At 35.1% G+C, this 14,972-nt stretch overlaps 1 protein-coding gene across 5 annotated transcripts in view; it reads right to left on the bottom strand.

Annotated features, from left to right (window-relative positions):
- The window catches only part of ANO10 (anoctamin 10), a 120,987-nt gene that overhangs the window by 87,385 nt on the left and 18,630 nt on the right, over positions 1–14,972 (bottom strand). For all 5 annotated transcript variants that reach the window (XM_033511916.1, XM_015618239.2, XM_015618237.3 and 2 more), the window contains exons 10-11: positions 14,629–14,820; positions 12,409–12,537 (exon numbers count right to left, since the gene is read on the bottom strand). In XM_033511916.1, the coding sequence (XP_033367807.1) occupies positions 12,409–12,537; positions 14,629–14,820 (321 nt within the window). The remainder of the gene's footprint in view (positions 1–12,408; positions 12,538–14,628; positions 14,821–14,972) is intronic.

Genomic DNA, 14,972 nt, shown 5'->3' with positions numbered 1-14,972 from the left:
AAAATTTGAGAAATATATCATACAGCTGTTTATACTCCTACATTTTAGCTTCAGAAGACATTTTACAACACACAGCTTTTGATCCCTTGCTGCAGAAATTATTTTGTATTTAAACTATGTAACTATAGATACCATCAGCCTCAGAGTTTAATGTAAATGGAGGGTGGGTAGGAAGAGCAAGTTGTTCACCCCACCTTCAGGAACAGTTATGAAGGGAGGGGAGATGAAAAACAGGCTGAAAACTCAGTGCATTTTGAACTTCTCATTTTAAAGATTTATACCAGAATAAAATTATTTAAATACTGTAACAGAGCATCCATATGAGGAGATGCCCTCTTAATATTTCTTCTTCAGCATTACTGTTAACTTCTCTGGCTAGTTGAGGTCTTAGTGTAACCATCACAGAACCTGAGGGTGCTTGGAAAGCCCGATCAGCTTGCAAGACTCATAAAAACAGAACAACAAAATGACACAAGGCTCTACCCATACTCAGCAAATTCAGAACTTACAATTCCAGCCACACCAATCCATCCAGCTGGCAAAGAATTGCAGTCTCACTACTACTGAGGAAATTACCAGTATGTTTTGTGCTACATGTAGCTCCCAAGATAAGCACCAAAATAACTAGAAATCCTAGAGAGGCAGATCCACTCATTCCTGCTGACATACTCGGAGTCAGTTTTATTTGGCTGTGACAGGACCTTCCAAGTTTACAGAAGACCAGTTCATGAAGCTATTAGCATAATGGTACCAGTATCCCTTTTCCACCTGCTGTCTCCTTGGGGAGGAATATGGCTACATGCCATTCTCACTACCAGCTGTGCTTTTGACTCTTAAAGGACAGGCTGCAGTCAGAATTTAGAAGTCATTACAGTCTACTCTAACTACAGGGAGTGAAACAGAAACAGGAAGACTGACAGGAATAGTGTCTAATCTGTTTTGGGGACTCCTGATTCACATGTAAGGAGATCACCCTCAAATCATGCCTATATATACATTTTATGTTTTTTAAAATAATGTAATACACTTACTACAGAATTATTTTGTTAAACTGGCATCAAGACCACTGGGAAGATGTCACACTAACACCCATCACATTTCTTCTGCTTTGTCCTGCAATTCTTCAAATTACACAGCAAGCGAAGCAGGACTGCAAAATGGAACCAATGCTAGCAGGGACTAATACTTCCAGGTGTTTTCAATATACTATAATTCAAGATGCATTAATAATTTGTCTGTTACAAACCACTCTTGATACATCATCTTTTTTCTTAAACAAAGCCTCTTTGAAGCTAGAAGTAAACAAGTATTTCAGTTCAATAACTTTATTTGCTAAGCTATAAGAGTAAAAATCTAAACATTTCCTGCAATAAACTGTTTATTCTCATTTCAGTGAACTCTAAAACAAGTTTGTCTCAAGATTTTTCAGTGGTTATGAACTTCTGAAAAAATACAAAACATGTTGAGATGCAGATTAACTGCAGTATCACAAACTATATTGCAAGTTTAATAAAAGATAGCCTAATATTTGACATTGGTTTATCCATAATCCCTATACCAGGCACATACACTCACACTTTTCATTATACAACAAATCCTCTGACTAAAACTAACCTTGATCAAACACATTATGGTTTATGAATTCTCAGCAGCATCTATCTGTATCTCCTTTGTGTAATTCATTGTAGAGATTTAGCTGATTATAGGCAAGCATGAGGAATTTCCCTTGACTTCAAAAGTACTGTTCAAGGCATGAAAAAAGCAGGACACACCTCACAGCTTCCACATTGCCACAATAAATGAAAAATCCTTTTGAAAATTACATATCATTCCACTAATTTCTTCTGATCAGAAGAGTGAAAATTTGGATTAACACTTTATTCCACTGTAAGATAAAAATTCAGTGCACAAATTAAGTAATTAAGCCCAAGCTCTTTTGACATTTACTTTCCAGCATGACTCATGACCATCTTCAGCCTGCATTTAATAAAATGTTTTCAGAAAAACTATTAAAAACCCCCAACAAACTCTGCTACAGCCTTTCCAGTACTGCATTTTCTTCCATAATTTGAGTTCCAAAATCAGTTTTCATTTAAGTATGTCAGGTGGCATTTAAAAAACAAAACAAAGCAAATGGAAAAAACAGGGTTTTTTCATCAATCCAGATTTCACAGAGCACATGATGCTTCAGAGCTTTTTAAAAAAAGTGTTAGGAGGGTAAAAACTATAGCAACAAATTTCAGTCATTTTAAATAAAAGACCATAGAAATCATGCTGCAAGCTTCCAATAAATGACTAATTATGTTTACAACACTGAGTAGGTATGTAAAAAAGTCAACAACGTGATTACCAAAGTTGATCCAGAAGGTTTAACCAGAATGTTGGAAGTAACTGCAAAGAATTTGAGCAAAAGAAAGGTAAATTGTTCTGCAATTTTCTAACTAGGAAACATGTGAGCAACAATACTACATTATTAAGACTCTGTAAAGAGGTGTTTATATCTAATCAACAATACAGAGGCTCCAATGCATTTGACTGTCTTTCTCCTGCTATTTATAGTCAGTTTTACTGATGTCCTACTCTCCATGTCTTTTCCAGATGCAGGTGCAAACCCCACATTTTCTGCCTACCTGCTCAGAGCCACTCATCTTCACTCTTAATAATCAGAGAATACAAATGACAAAGTATATTTCTTGTCCAATGCTGCATACAGTTCAAAAAAAAAAACCAAGCCAACCAAAACATACCACATTAGACAAAGAAATCGTAAAAAACTTCTCCTGGAGACAGAAAAAACATTGCATTCCCTAAAAAAGGAACACTCCTAGTAAGAACAATACCAAGTTGATGCTGCAAACTGCATCAGAGATAAATGGATATACACTGGACCCCTATAGCTCTACCTATACACAGATTGCTAGGAAAAGCCTTTTTTCAGTCTTGTGCTGGCAGCTACGTGTAGCACATTTGCAGAGAATTATTTAAATAATTTAAAAGAATAAACTAATACATTATTTACAAAACAAAACAATTCAGCTTCATGAAATGCTAAGCCAGTCTTGAAATGGTTATGAAGCAAGAAGGCTTTGAATGTTCATACTCTGTCTTGTCATTAAACAATTACTAATCCTAATCAAGTGGAAAGTAAACAATTAATATTAATAGGTATTAACTTGGCTTTTGTCTGGACGTTCAAGTTCCAAATGCCAGCAAGGAAGTGTATTCAGCACATTCAGGCTTGAGCTGGAAATATTTACACATTAAAGGAAACTTCTTTGTGGAAAATATTAAACTAAGTGGGTTTTAAAGAGATCTGAAAGTCTGACTCTTATACAGTTTTTTTAAATGTCTTGTAATTGTCTGCAAAGATCTGTTCTCTATTCATCCTCCCTTTGAAGTTTTTTCATTCTGGCATCCTTGCACAATCCCAGAAGAAACAGGAAAAAATATTCTTACTCTCTCTTCTCCTGCTGTTCTTCCAGGCTGACACTTCTGAAGCACTTATTAGCATAGTTAAGAAATGTGCTCTCTTCCTAAAGTATCTCCCCCACCCAGCCTTCCTAATAAGACAGTAATCTGGCAGTATCTACCAGATAAAGGTAATTCAGGAGGAATGGCACCATCTCAGACACATCCATTTCTGATTCTTACTGAAGGAACACAACCCTTCTGGAAAGTTCAGATCTTTTAGCTAACTAGGACCTGATACATTTGTGCCTCCCTGTTCCTACCACTACCCAGCTGACAGCAAGAAGAGATTATTCCCTTTTTGCTATCATTGTTTCTACTAAGACACCTCCAAGGTTTTTTCACAATGAAAAGGCATCCTGTGCTCTTAACACTCACTACAGTGTCACAAACACACTGGCAGGATCCAACTTAAGAATTAAAAATGCTTCACAGACAGAAAAGACAATTGAAAAAAAAGCACAGAGAAAGCCTATGAAAATCCAGAGTAGAACCAATACATACGGTAATTACTTATGATGCCAAAAGTATATCAACGTTAGTTGCTTAAGTCACATTTTACTAGAGTATAATTCAAATTACTTTGAAAAAGTAGGCACATCATTGTATAAAAGCATTGTACACTTTCTCAGGCAACTCTAGCCAGATCATTTTCAGTTATTAGACAGGTTATACTGCAAATCACCAGATTCTGGGAATTAATTTTGAAAGAGCATGACTACATATTTGGCTGTACTACTTTACTCTTCCCTTGGCCTCTGCTGCAGAAAGGATCCTGGCCTGTAAAGACCCCTGATCTGATCTAGCCCAGCCTCCTTTGCATGCTGTCTTCTTTAAAGATAAAGATCACTTTCTGAATTGTGTCAGCAAGGAATGAACATTAAATGCTCCAGCTGGAGCAGACACAGCAGTAAAATACATCAATGTATTCCAGCAATCAGGGTTGAAAACCCTGATGCAGTACTTTGGTTTCTTGGTGTCCTACACACTACTATATAAGCCCATATATTTAACACATTTCAGTGTTTTTACATAGTTTGAAGAGAGCACATGTCATTCGTCTGTGTGATTATTTTTCAATTTCTAATATAGCAAATTGAGGACCTGAAAATGAAAGGGTTTGAGTAAAAAACAGAAAATAAGGAAGAACAAATGAAAATTACTCACCAATAGGAAAATGAGAAAATACTGTTTTAACCTCTGAGACTTTCAAGAATCCATTCGACTATTTAAGCAGACATGTTAACGTGCATTTTAATTTCTATACTAACAGAAAGCTATGGAACAACTTACTTAGATCTTTGAATTTCTTAGTGTTTGTTTTCATTCTGACACACTTTTGGCATTAAGCTTTATTATTCAGTGATCAAAAAATGAACAATAAATCAGAATGAATATCTCAAAAGAACCAGTAGATGGCAATAAAAAGATCTATGATAAATTTTGATTTTGTAAATAAATATAATCTGTAGTAATGTACAACCAGCAAAACTGGGACTTTTTTTAACCTCATTGATATGGTTCCAGTAGACTCCTTGAAGCAGCCAGCATTTATAAAATTTTATACAGATAAATCCATGAATCTTTCCCCACATCTGAAAAGTGAGTAAAAAAAAACCTGAGAACAATCTGTTGCTGTAACTCAGAAGAATAACTTATCTGAAATATTTCTTCACTTTACATTAAAACTAAACCTACGATTTCAAGAATCTTTTGCAAAGTAATATGAATATTAAATGCACTGACATTTGAGTTCATTTTTACTCTTAAAATGCTGCCAAGCAGTAAAATAAAGAACCAGTAGAATTTGTTAAGTCTTTAGATATAGTCTTTATATAAGTCTTTAGGCTATTGAGCAACTACTGGAAATTTCTGCCAGAGTTTTCAGTTTGAAGTTAAAATATTGAACTATTTTTATGTCTCACAATTTCAGTTCTAGGAATAAACCAAACTGCAGTGGCTTACCTGTCTAGGAAAGAATAGAAAATTCAAATTACTATTTTGTATTGTATTAAAACTAAAAACATACATATTAGATTTTTAAAAGAGGGCTTTTAGATATGATTTCCTATGCGTATATATATTAAGTAAATGTTCACAGCTGAGGTAGAGGTATTCTAGAACAGAACATTATGCTAATTGAAATCACTAGTACTTTGCATTAACCTTTTTTAATATTCAGCATCAGTAATGCTGCAGAATTATTTTATGCATGTATACAGCAATGAACCAAATAATTACACAATTTGTGCATTTTTCCATTTTCCTATGTTTTCCCATTTTTACCACATGCAAGCATAGATAGGTCTCAGCTAGGATATCTGTTTCACTGAAATAAAATACTTGATTAATTAAATTACCAAGTGTTTTCCAAAAAATGAACCATAAAGCTGTCAGTAAGGTTTGCACCTTACCACAAAACATTTTTGAAAAACAGATTTATATTTAACCCCCCCATTAATATTTGCTCATTATAAGTAAACAATGAAATATTTTTGCCTATACATTTAACTATTAGGAAGAAATTGAAACCACACATCAAATATTTGCCACTAAGTCCTCTACCTTACAGTTATATCTGAAAACTGACAATCTAGTCAGGTTATAAGTGTAGTATATACACATGCATGTCAGTATGGAAAAAACACATTACCACAAAAAAGAATTAACACATGGAAAGATACTTCAAGACTGCTGCCAAAAAATTCTCAGCAGTAAGAAAGTTAAGAGTCGCCTAACACTCTGAGGAAGTTTTTTCTCTGATTAAAGAGTAAATATGTTGAAGACAAAGAAAGAATACACATTGCAATTAGCAGAAAGACACAAGGGGATAAGCATGAATTAAAAGCACTTTTTTTAAAGTGGCACTGACAACTTGGAAAGCAGAGACAGAAAACTTGGAGGGGGCCCACTGGAGAGCCATGTAAAGGGTTGAAAAACCTGACATACGAACACAGGTTGAAGAAACTCAGTTTGTTACACTTAGATAAGAGAAGGTTTGGGAGGGCAAGTAAGATCTAATCACATTTTTCCAGTGCTTAATAGGTAGTTTTCAAGAACACAGAGCTACCCTCTTCATGAAGATGCACAGTGAAAGAACAAGAGGTCATGAGCTACTAAGCTGCACCAGAGAAATTTTTTTCTTCCCATAAGAAAAAACCCTATTATTTGCCATGAGAACAATTCAACAGTGGACCAGGCTGCCCAGAGAAGTGGTTGACTTTCCCTCACCAATAATGTTCAAGTCTTACTTTATCAAGATAAGGACATTGAGAACTTAATCCAGGGTCCTGCATTCAGCAGAAGGTTTGGGCAAATAATCTCCAGAAGTCCCTTTCACCTACTCTGCTCTTTATATCTTAAACTCTGCAGCTCCTATATGCTACATTAGTATCTGGCAATAACACAGAAATAATTTAGCAAAAATACCACTTTATGCACAGCTGTTGTGCTTCAACCTTTGCACTTCTGTAACTCCATTAGTGTCAAATGATTTATATTTGTGTGTATGCTGATGCAGCCTATTTTTCTACAATTTTTTGCCAGTTCCTTTCCTACTAAAGTTGTCCCTTACATTTATGTATATTTAGCATGTAAAACCCATGAGTTTTACATGAACAAAGCTATTTGCTCCACACATACAGAATGCTGTACCAGGCAGGACCATGCCCCACTTCCACCTGGCCAGAATGGAGTTGTGTACATTACTGCCAGGAAATAATTCCACTAGAACTGCTTTGTAAAAACTAAAATTACCCAGCTTTAACTGGAGAAAATAGATTGCACTGAAATCTGCTGCAAAATATTTGAGAAGTTTTAAAGGAAATTGTAAAGGAAAAAATACATTTTGACTCAATTCACCTAGAATTGCTTCTGCCCAGAAAGCAGATTCAAAATACCTTCAACTGCATGCAGGATCCAATGTTTACTTATTTTCAAATTTGTGAAGACTGCAAAGAATGCTGATGCCTAGAACTAAATGATACATACCTTGTCATCTACTGGAATTCAAACTGCTTGGCTCTAGTAGTTGTTTTTTTCCCCAGTTTCTCTAGCACATCATTTCAGAAACAACTGTCAAGGTTACTGTTGAGCTGACTGAGTGTTAGGACTACTACATCAACACTGCTCAGTAGAAGCTCAAGGAGCTTCTAGTTCTACACCAGGAGGCCTTTGATGGAAAAATACACTTAATAAAATGGAATTCTAAAGAAAAGCTGTATACCAGGCAACTCTCAATCACTTGGATTTTTGATCAGCTTTATTGACACACTATGATTCCTGTTTTCCAGCCTTTTATAAATGGTTCATCAGCTCCTTCTCACCCAGAGAAACCAAAGCTTAAGAAAGAACTACTTCCTTTATTCCACTCCACACTTCTTACAGAACTGACTTTTCAATACAGGTTTTTCTATGAAGCTCATGAAGAGCTCTATGTCCTTATGAGGACACCATGAAATTAAATCAACACAGACCAACTGTTTAAGCCATGTTTACTACAAATACACCACCCATGTCCCTGTGCAAAGGTCCTCTACTTCATCTATCTAATCTACATTCTTCTCAAAAATCATGTTTCTAGACTGTAATGTCAGATTTTATATTACCATTATAAAGAAGGACCTTCATTACTGCTTAGTATTCCCAAGCTAATTCCCAAATACCTCATGTGACGTAGAATATCCAGGCTAAGTGCACTTCTGCAAAAAAGCTTTCCATTAGTTTACTGCACTTCAGGGCTGGATACACAAGTTGCTTTTGGAGGCTAGAACACATTCATGAGGAGCTGTACTTCACAGCTACTGCTTCAAAACACCACTACTAATGTACTATTAAAAGCAAAAATCACTGCTTAAGAGTAGTACATAGAACTGATTTCTTGAACTCAACTCTGAGAGTAGTCCCAAGACTGATTTAATTAGTGTTCCTTAAATTTATCAAAGTCCACATAAAAAAGAAACAGTCATCAGGAACAAAGCTCTTTGTCAACCATTTATCCAAGAAAATTTTTTAAAAGGACTGCAGAATTAAGGTTACATTTGTTTTAACCTACTTCCCTAACTATGCAGAAGTTACTTCAGAGTTATTTCCTTTTTTTGTGGTTTAAATCAGTGTAGGCAGTCAGAAGTGATTTGGAACAGTTTCACACAAGCACAGACGTGTGCTTGGAATGTCCTACTTTGCACCTGAATTCACACCAGAATTATGTGTCTATGGTGAAGACTGAATAACTAAACACACAATGTGATACAACTATTTTAAAATTTGTTTAAAATAAAGATTTACTGTTTCCTGCTTTAAGGACATTCAGCTACTTCTTTTTGTTTGAAAACAGCACTGGCTGCAGTCAGCATCCATCCATAAGTAAAAGAGGGGAGTTTCATCATTCTGCTCCTGGTTCAAATCATGTTGCCATGGAAGCAGATGTTGAATTGATGAAAATAGGTCAACTGTTCAAAAAAAAAAATCACTGGTTTAATACTTTAAAAAATATTACTATCTTTTATTATTTTAATGCTTGCCATTATTTTGAAATTGGTAATATTTTATTCTGTAGTATTCTAGTTAACATTTACTTTGCTCAAAGAATACATATTCCCACCAAAAATGCAGACATCAGAGTTAAGAGTTGTTAATGGAAAAAAAAATATTTTGCATAAATCAGTAGGGGCTGGGTACAGAATGCTTACAAGAATATCACATACAGTTCTTTGTTACTTCAGTAGTGGGTGGTGTTAAATGTTGCCATATAAACTGTTTCCCTTTGAAGAGTATTAGTATTATTATTAAAAAGCACTACCATTTTTTGGAAGAAAAAAAAATAAAAATCAGGACATCACTAATACCTGTGCTTGGCTTTGACAGCAACAGTGCTTTTCTGTTTGGTTTTGCATCAAACAGATATCCAAATACTCAACTGGAGTCTCAGTTACTAAAAACTGATTAAAATACTTAAAGACAGCTACGATTTAAGTAGGTTACCCCATCAACAGTACATGTGAAAATACACATAGCCAACTCAAAGAAATTTCTCTCTTAACATTTTCAAACTGCCTGCCAAGATGCTGTCAAAATAGCGTAAACACACAGTAAAGTTCTCATCTTTACCTGCAGCAAACATCAGAAAATAAAATAACTCAACTGTATCATATTTTTTTGAATCTCTCCTAGGTGATCTAAAACACTTTTCTATCAACACTGACACATCTGAATTTTTGTCTACCCTGGCATTGATGCACTTTAGATGCATCAGGTTTGTCCTAGAAGTTTCATGTAATATATTCTGTTCCTGAATATTTCTGTACAACTGAAATGCAGAGCTTATTCATTAATAAATAGAGTAAAGGTGCATGGGAATACTGCCAATACATGAGATTTGTGCTCCTTTCATAGTTCAGAGATCTTTCTTGTAGATTAAGTGATACCTAAAAGTAGAAGGGCTCAGTGGTGCAGAAGTCCTACAAATTTAATCCAGCACAAACCTGCCACAGCACTACTGCATGTCTCCCACACACCACTGCTCCTGCCCTGCTCCCTAGTGAACTGGGTCAGACATCTTCTCCCACATCACTTCCCTGATCTGTTTCATCACGCACCAGATAAAAAGAAAGTCCCAGTGTAACAGATAAGATGGGAGTAAATACACAGGAAGCAAAAGCAAAAACATCCCCATCTCCTGAAAAAGACATAAATCTATACTGCTGCTGTTCATAGCTCCATAGCATCCTGTAATCCTCCTCTTTGAACCTTTTGTAATCAATGTTTTAACCTGAAATATGTACAGAACCTCTGATTAAAAAATTTCTGTAACATGTAACATAGGAACATTTAACGGTCAACACAACTGAAACCATTTTGAACAGAAATAAAACTTATGTTTGCTGTGTTCATTTTCATATTTTTTTTAAATTAAATTTCTGTATAATGTGTTTCACTTAGGAGAACTCTTGGACTCTAGAAAGTTCAAAATTCGTGTTACAAAGCTTTTTGCAATATTGTATGACCTGAGCTATTCTCCGTCTCTTTAAAAAACTACAACAAATAAACCAAAAAAAACCCCTAGTCCTACAACTGTGAAGTTGTCAAATACTTTTTAAAATTTACTGAAAGAGCGCCTTTACGGAGACTGTGAAAGTTTTATATTTCACACTGAGTAGTTTTGGAACTGTTTATAACCAACCAACAACATTTCAAAGAATTCACATGGCTTGTAATGCTCCAGAAACATACTGTAAGACTCACATGTTGGTTTTGCATCTGTTTCCTCAGAAAATATATAGCTGGTAATAACACAAAAACAATCACAAAAATAAAAAATAAAAAATCAGACTAACATATTTAAAAACATCAAGCCTACTGGATACTTTTGATTAAAACTTTTTTAAATAGACCTTTTCTGACCAATGCATTATGGTATATTGTTTTATTGTTTGGTTGTTTAGCATTTTTTAAATTAAACAGAATAGAGAATACTTGAGTTTTCTTTAATCAAATTATCTTTTCATTTCCTCTGGCTCACCCAACATTAGCCCTCAATAGTCCTTTCATACTATGTTAATTACAGATTGGTGGTCTTCACCAAAGTTGTTTCTCTATATAAGATCACATTTTCCCTTCTCCTCCCCTCAGTACTAATTTACCTTCTCCCACCAAACTTTCTTCCTTTTGTTTTCTGAATCTCCTTTTCCACAGTATTTATAGATAATTTGAGATATAATATTAAGGAGTTCCAAGAGCTACCTCATTATTATGCTGCAATTCCCATTCCCTAAAGGGTTGCATATTAGCAGAATTTAAATTTCAAGTAAAGTGCTGTTATTCTCCTTTAGTCTACACCAAGGAGGTCTGCCTAGAGATCAGCTTCACATTTAAACAGATAAAAGGGTAACACACAGCAAGCAAAGGCAAAAACAGCCCCATTTCTAAGCTGTCAGGAATCCATACTGCTTACATTTACTCAGCCAGTTTTCACAATATCACCTCTCTAGGTATGTTCCAGTAATGAGCTATATTGTTACATCTGATTCCCTAAGTTAGTTTAATATTAGAACACCTCACTGAGGTTAATGCAAATGTCCATACATGTATCATACAAGAATGCATCATGCTGCCTGTAGACTCAAACTTCAGTTGACATGATTCATATTTACAGCTAAATCTGCAAACCTTAAGGCTTGGAAAATGAAATTCAAAGCAAGCTGATGATTCATTGCATAAGACTTAATATCTGTAAAAAGAACAACAAGAAAATATATGCTCCTGATGTATCTCTGTAAGGTGATGCACTTTAGTAATTACATATACACAATCCAGACCTTTTGCCGTAAGAAAAGTAATCCAGTTTCTAAAGCTAAAATAGAATAATGGTAAAAGTCAAGGCAATGCAATACTAGAAAGCCCCGAAGGAAAGATTTATAAGGGCAAAGTCCTTCAATATCAGTTCTGTAAAATACCCAGTTATCCCTCCATGTGTGAAAAGGAATGACACTGATGTGCTTACTACATGGAATTAGGAGAAGATTAAACCCAAATGCTGTTACAATCACAAATATTTACAGTCATGACACATAGTTGTTTCAGATAAGCCCTACAGGATATATCCATAAAGATTATGTAGGAAGTCTTTTAAGATATGCTGGGGTCATAACCCAAGTAAAGAAATAAACAGTTCACAAAAATGTGATTATTTTGCTTCTTGAAATAGCGCTACTAAATACTTGAAGTACATGAAGCAACAAATGCATGGTATCTTGGGAATGCTTGGGAAAGTATGGCAACAGCATTCACAGTAAATGTAAACACAGAAGAGAAATAAATCAAAAAAGAAAGACTTTGAAATACTTCTCTGATAGGAAAATCTTAACTTCCTTCTAATATAAGCTGTGAGGTAAAGTGCTTGTGTTGTTTGCTACAACATGCATTGTTTGAAGTCAGACTTACCTCTACGAATGCCACAGTCAGAACAAGGTCCATTTTTGAGTCTGGGAAAAGGGCATCCACTTCTGGAGACATTCCAATCAGTATACAATTAGTAACAACTGATATAACACTCATAGTTTCAAAGGCCAACTGAAATAAAACACAAATATATTTATAGTTATGGCCATTACCTCTAACTTACTAGTCCCCAAATTGCTCTGCATTCCTCTATCTTCATTAAAGCCTCAGAAGACCCATTACTTTAACTTATTTTTTGTCATCTATTGAATTCTGTGGCATAGGACTTGTTTGGCAAGCAGTCCAAACTCACCATCTTGACAAGACCACAACAAGGTTGTAACCTGCATGCATGAAAGAGTAAGCACTCACCTACAATTGTACCTCTAAACAAATTTATTTCAGGATAAAGGAAAAATTGCAAAATCCCAATAGGAACTAGTAGTCCTAATATTGGTTTTGGAAGTTCTGTCTGAATGTTGAGATGAAAAGATAAGAATGGTTCAGAACACCTTTTTTAAATCACAACCACTTGAGATTTGTTGAAAGATTTACATTTAAACACATGCAATAACAAGTCTATGAAGCTCTTGCCTACAGAGCTTCCACAAAATGTCTGAAAATATTAATACAGCTTAACAATTACATTTGCAATAGAATGGTTACTTATTCCAAGGTCCTGTGTGGAATGAGAAAGCCTGACACAGAATTGTAGTGACTGTCACAATGAATTAGCAGAAATAACTTTCTCCTTGACAAGAAGCTAGTGACTCAGTTCACCTGATAAAATAATTCCAGTATTCCTTTAACAGAAATCTTTCAGTAAATACTCTTATTTCCCACGTGAAATGGATGTGTTGAAAATTTAGTTATAATTTTTAATTTACAAAGCAAATTAATTTCTGCTACTAGTTAAAAAATGACACCATAAAACAAAATTACTGTACTGTAGTAATAATTTTTCAGCCTACTGCCTTGATTGAAACAAACTATTCTAGCAAAAAAAAACCTATTAATACACCTGCAGCTATACTTGTGATTTATGACCACAGCCTGATTTTTCTGGTGGTTACACAAGTGGTCAATGCAGCTATGCCATTAAGATGTTGGCAGCATAGATCTGGACAGAGAAAGTGCATCCCATGTTAAAATCAAATCAGATTATAATTCATACATTTTAATGACTTATTATTAAAAGACTTCACCTCTCAGTCCACTTCACTATTATCTATGTATGTGTCTAATGAACATTGCTCAGAATTCTTGGTTTGCATGTTTTTACTGTGTGTTTTACTTGAAGTTCAAGGATTTCATTTCTCACCTCTCACTTGCTTCATGTGGTAATATTTACAACCCCTCCAAACTGAATAATCCATTAGCTCATTGTGACCTTTATCTCCATTACATAGCACTAGAAAATCTGTTAAATAAAACTAGAATAGGGATCATGCATTAGAAAGGTCTCCCAACCTTATCACACTCCCTTACAAAGCACTGCTATTATGGAATGTTAAAGTTTCTGGGTGCAACTTAGTCACTCCAGAAAATTCTGGTCTGGATCAGTTCACTGATGCAGCACACTCCACAGGCCCCAAAATAGCTGGTGACAGCATGATTGCATGGACAAACAACTGAGGACAGAAAATGCTTAACCCAGTACTATTATCATGAAATTGTTTAGATAGACTGCAGTGTTCAGGCTGTGCAGAAAGTTCCAGCTCCTGCTCACAGTTCCAGGTTATTTTCAAATTAGTAAGCTTGAATACCAGTAACCATGGGTGCATAGGCCACAAGCCTGGCTTAGGAATCCAACTACTTACCCATTCTTGCATTTCTTTTGAAACTGCTGCTGAGCTCCACACTTCTCAGATTGCATCAGAAGTTACCATTTCTAAAATACACTGGCTATAAAGAATACTGGGGAGTATCTGGAAGCTTTGATTTGTTGAAGTTGCAACACAAGTACAATACATACAACACAAGAACTAAAGAAAATATTTGCTTTATTTTCCAAGGCAGCTGAAAAGTCATGGTCAAAAGTCCCACCAAAAAATATTACTGGGATATATAGTTGGATAGCTGATATTTCAGGGCATTGAAAAGAACAAAGTACCTACTGAAGTTTAAAGTGGCTCATGGGACAAACACAAAGCTTTCATACTGTTGATGAAACTTCTTTTAAACAAATTAATAGGAAAAAAAAAAACAAACCATAAAAATTACCTGCCAAACACCAATATTTGCTGTGGGTTCTGCAAATGGACGCTTGTAAACTCTGCACATCTTTAAGGCATCAGAATATATCTCTGTGATGTTGTTTAACACTGCAAAAACAGCTGCCAGTGGATAAACACATGAGAAAAGACTCACATAGCCAAACTGCAGGAACAACTCCAGGTAATCATCAAAAGTACCCTGAAAGACAGAGGAAATATAAGAACAACTTTAACCTACAACAAATCTATGAAGAAACACAGAACTAATACTACAGTTGTAAATGTGTTTCCTCATCCCAAATCAGTTGTTTGGAAATGACTACTGAGAGTAGACAAGATTTTTTTTTAAAA

Source organism: Parus major, chromosome 2, assembly GCF_001522545.3.
Source record: "Parus major isolate Abel chromosome 2, Parus_major1.1, whole genome shotgun sequence".
In the NCBI taxonomy this organism is placed as follows: Eukaryota; Metazoa; Chordata; class Aves; order Passeriformes; family Paridae; genus Parus; species Parus major.
The sequence above is the reverse complement of the archived record's forward strand: the minus strand, read 5'-3'. Positions and strand labels throughout refer to the sequence as shown.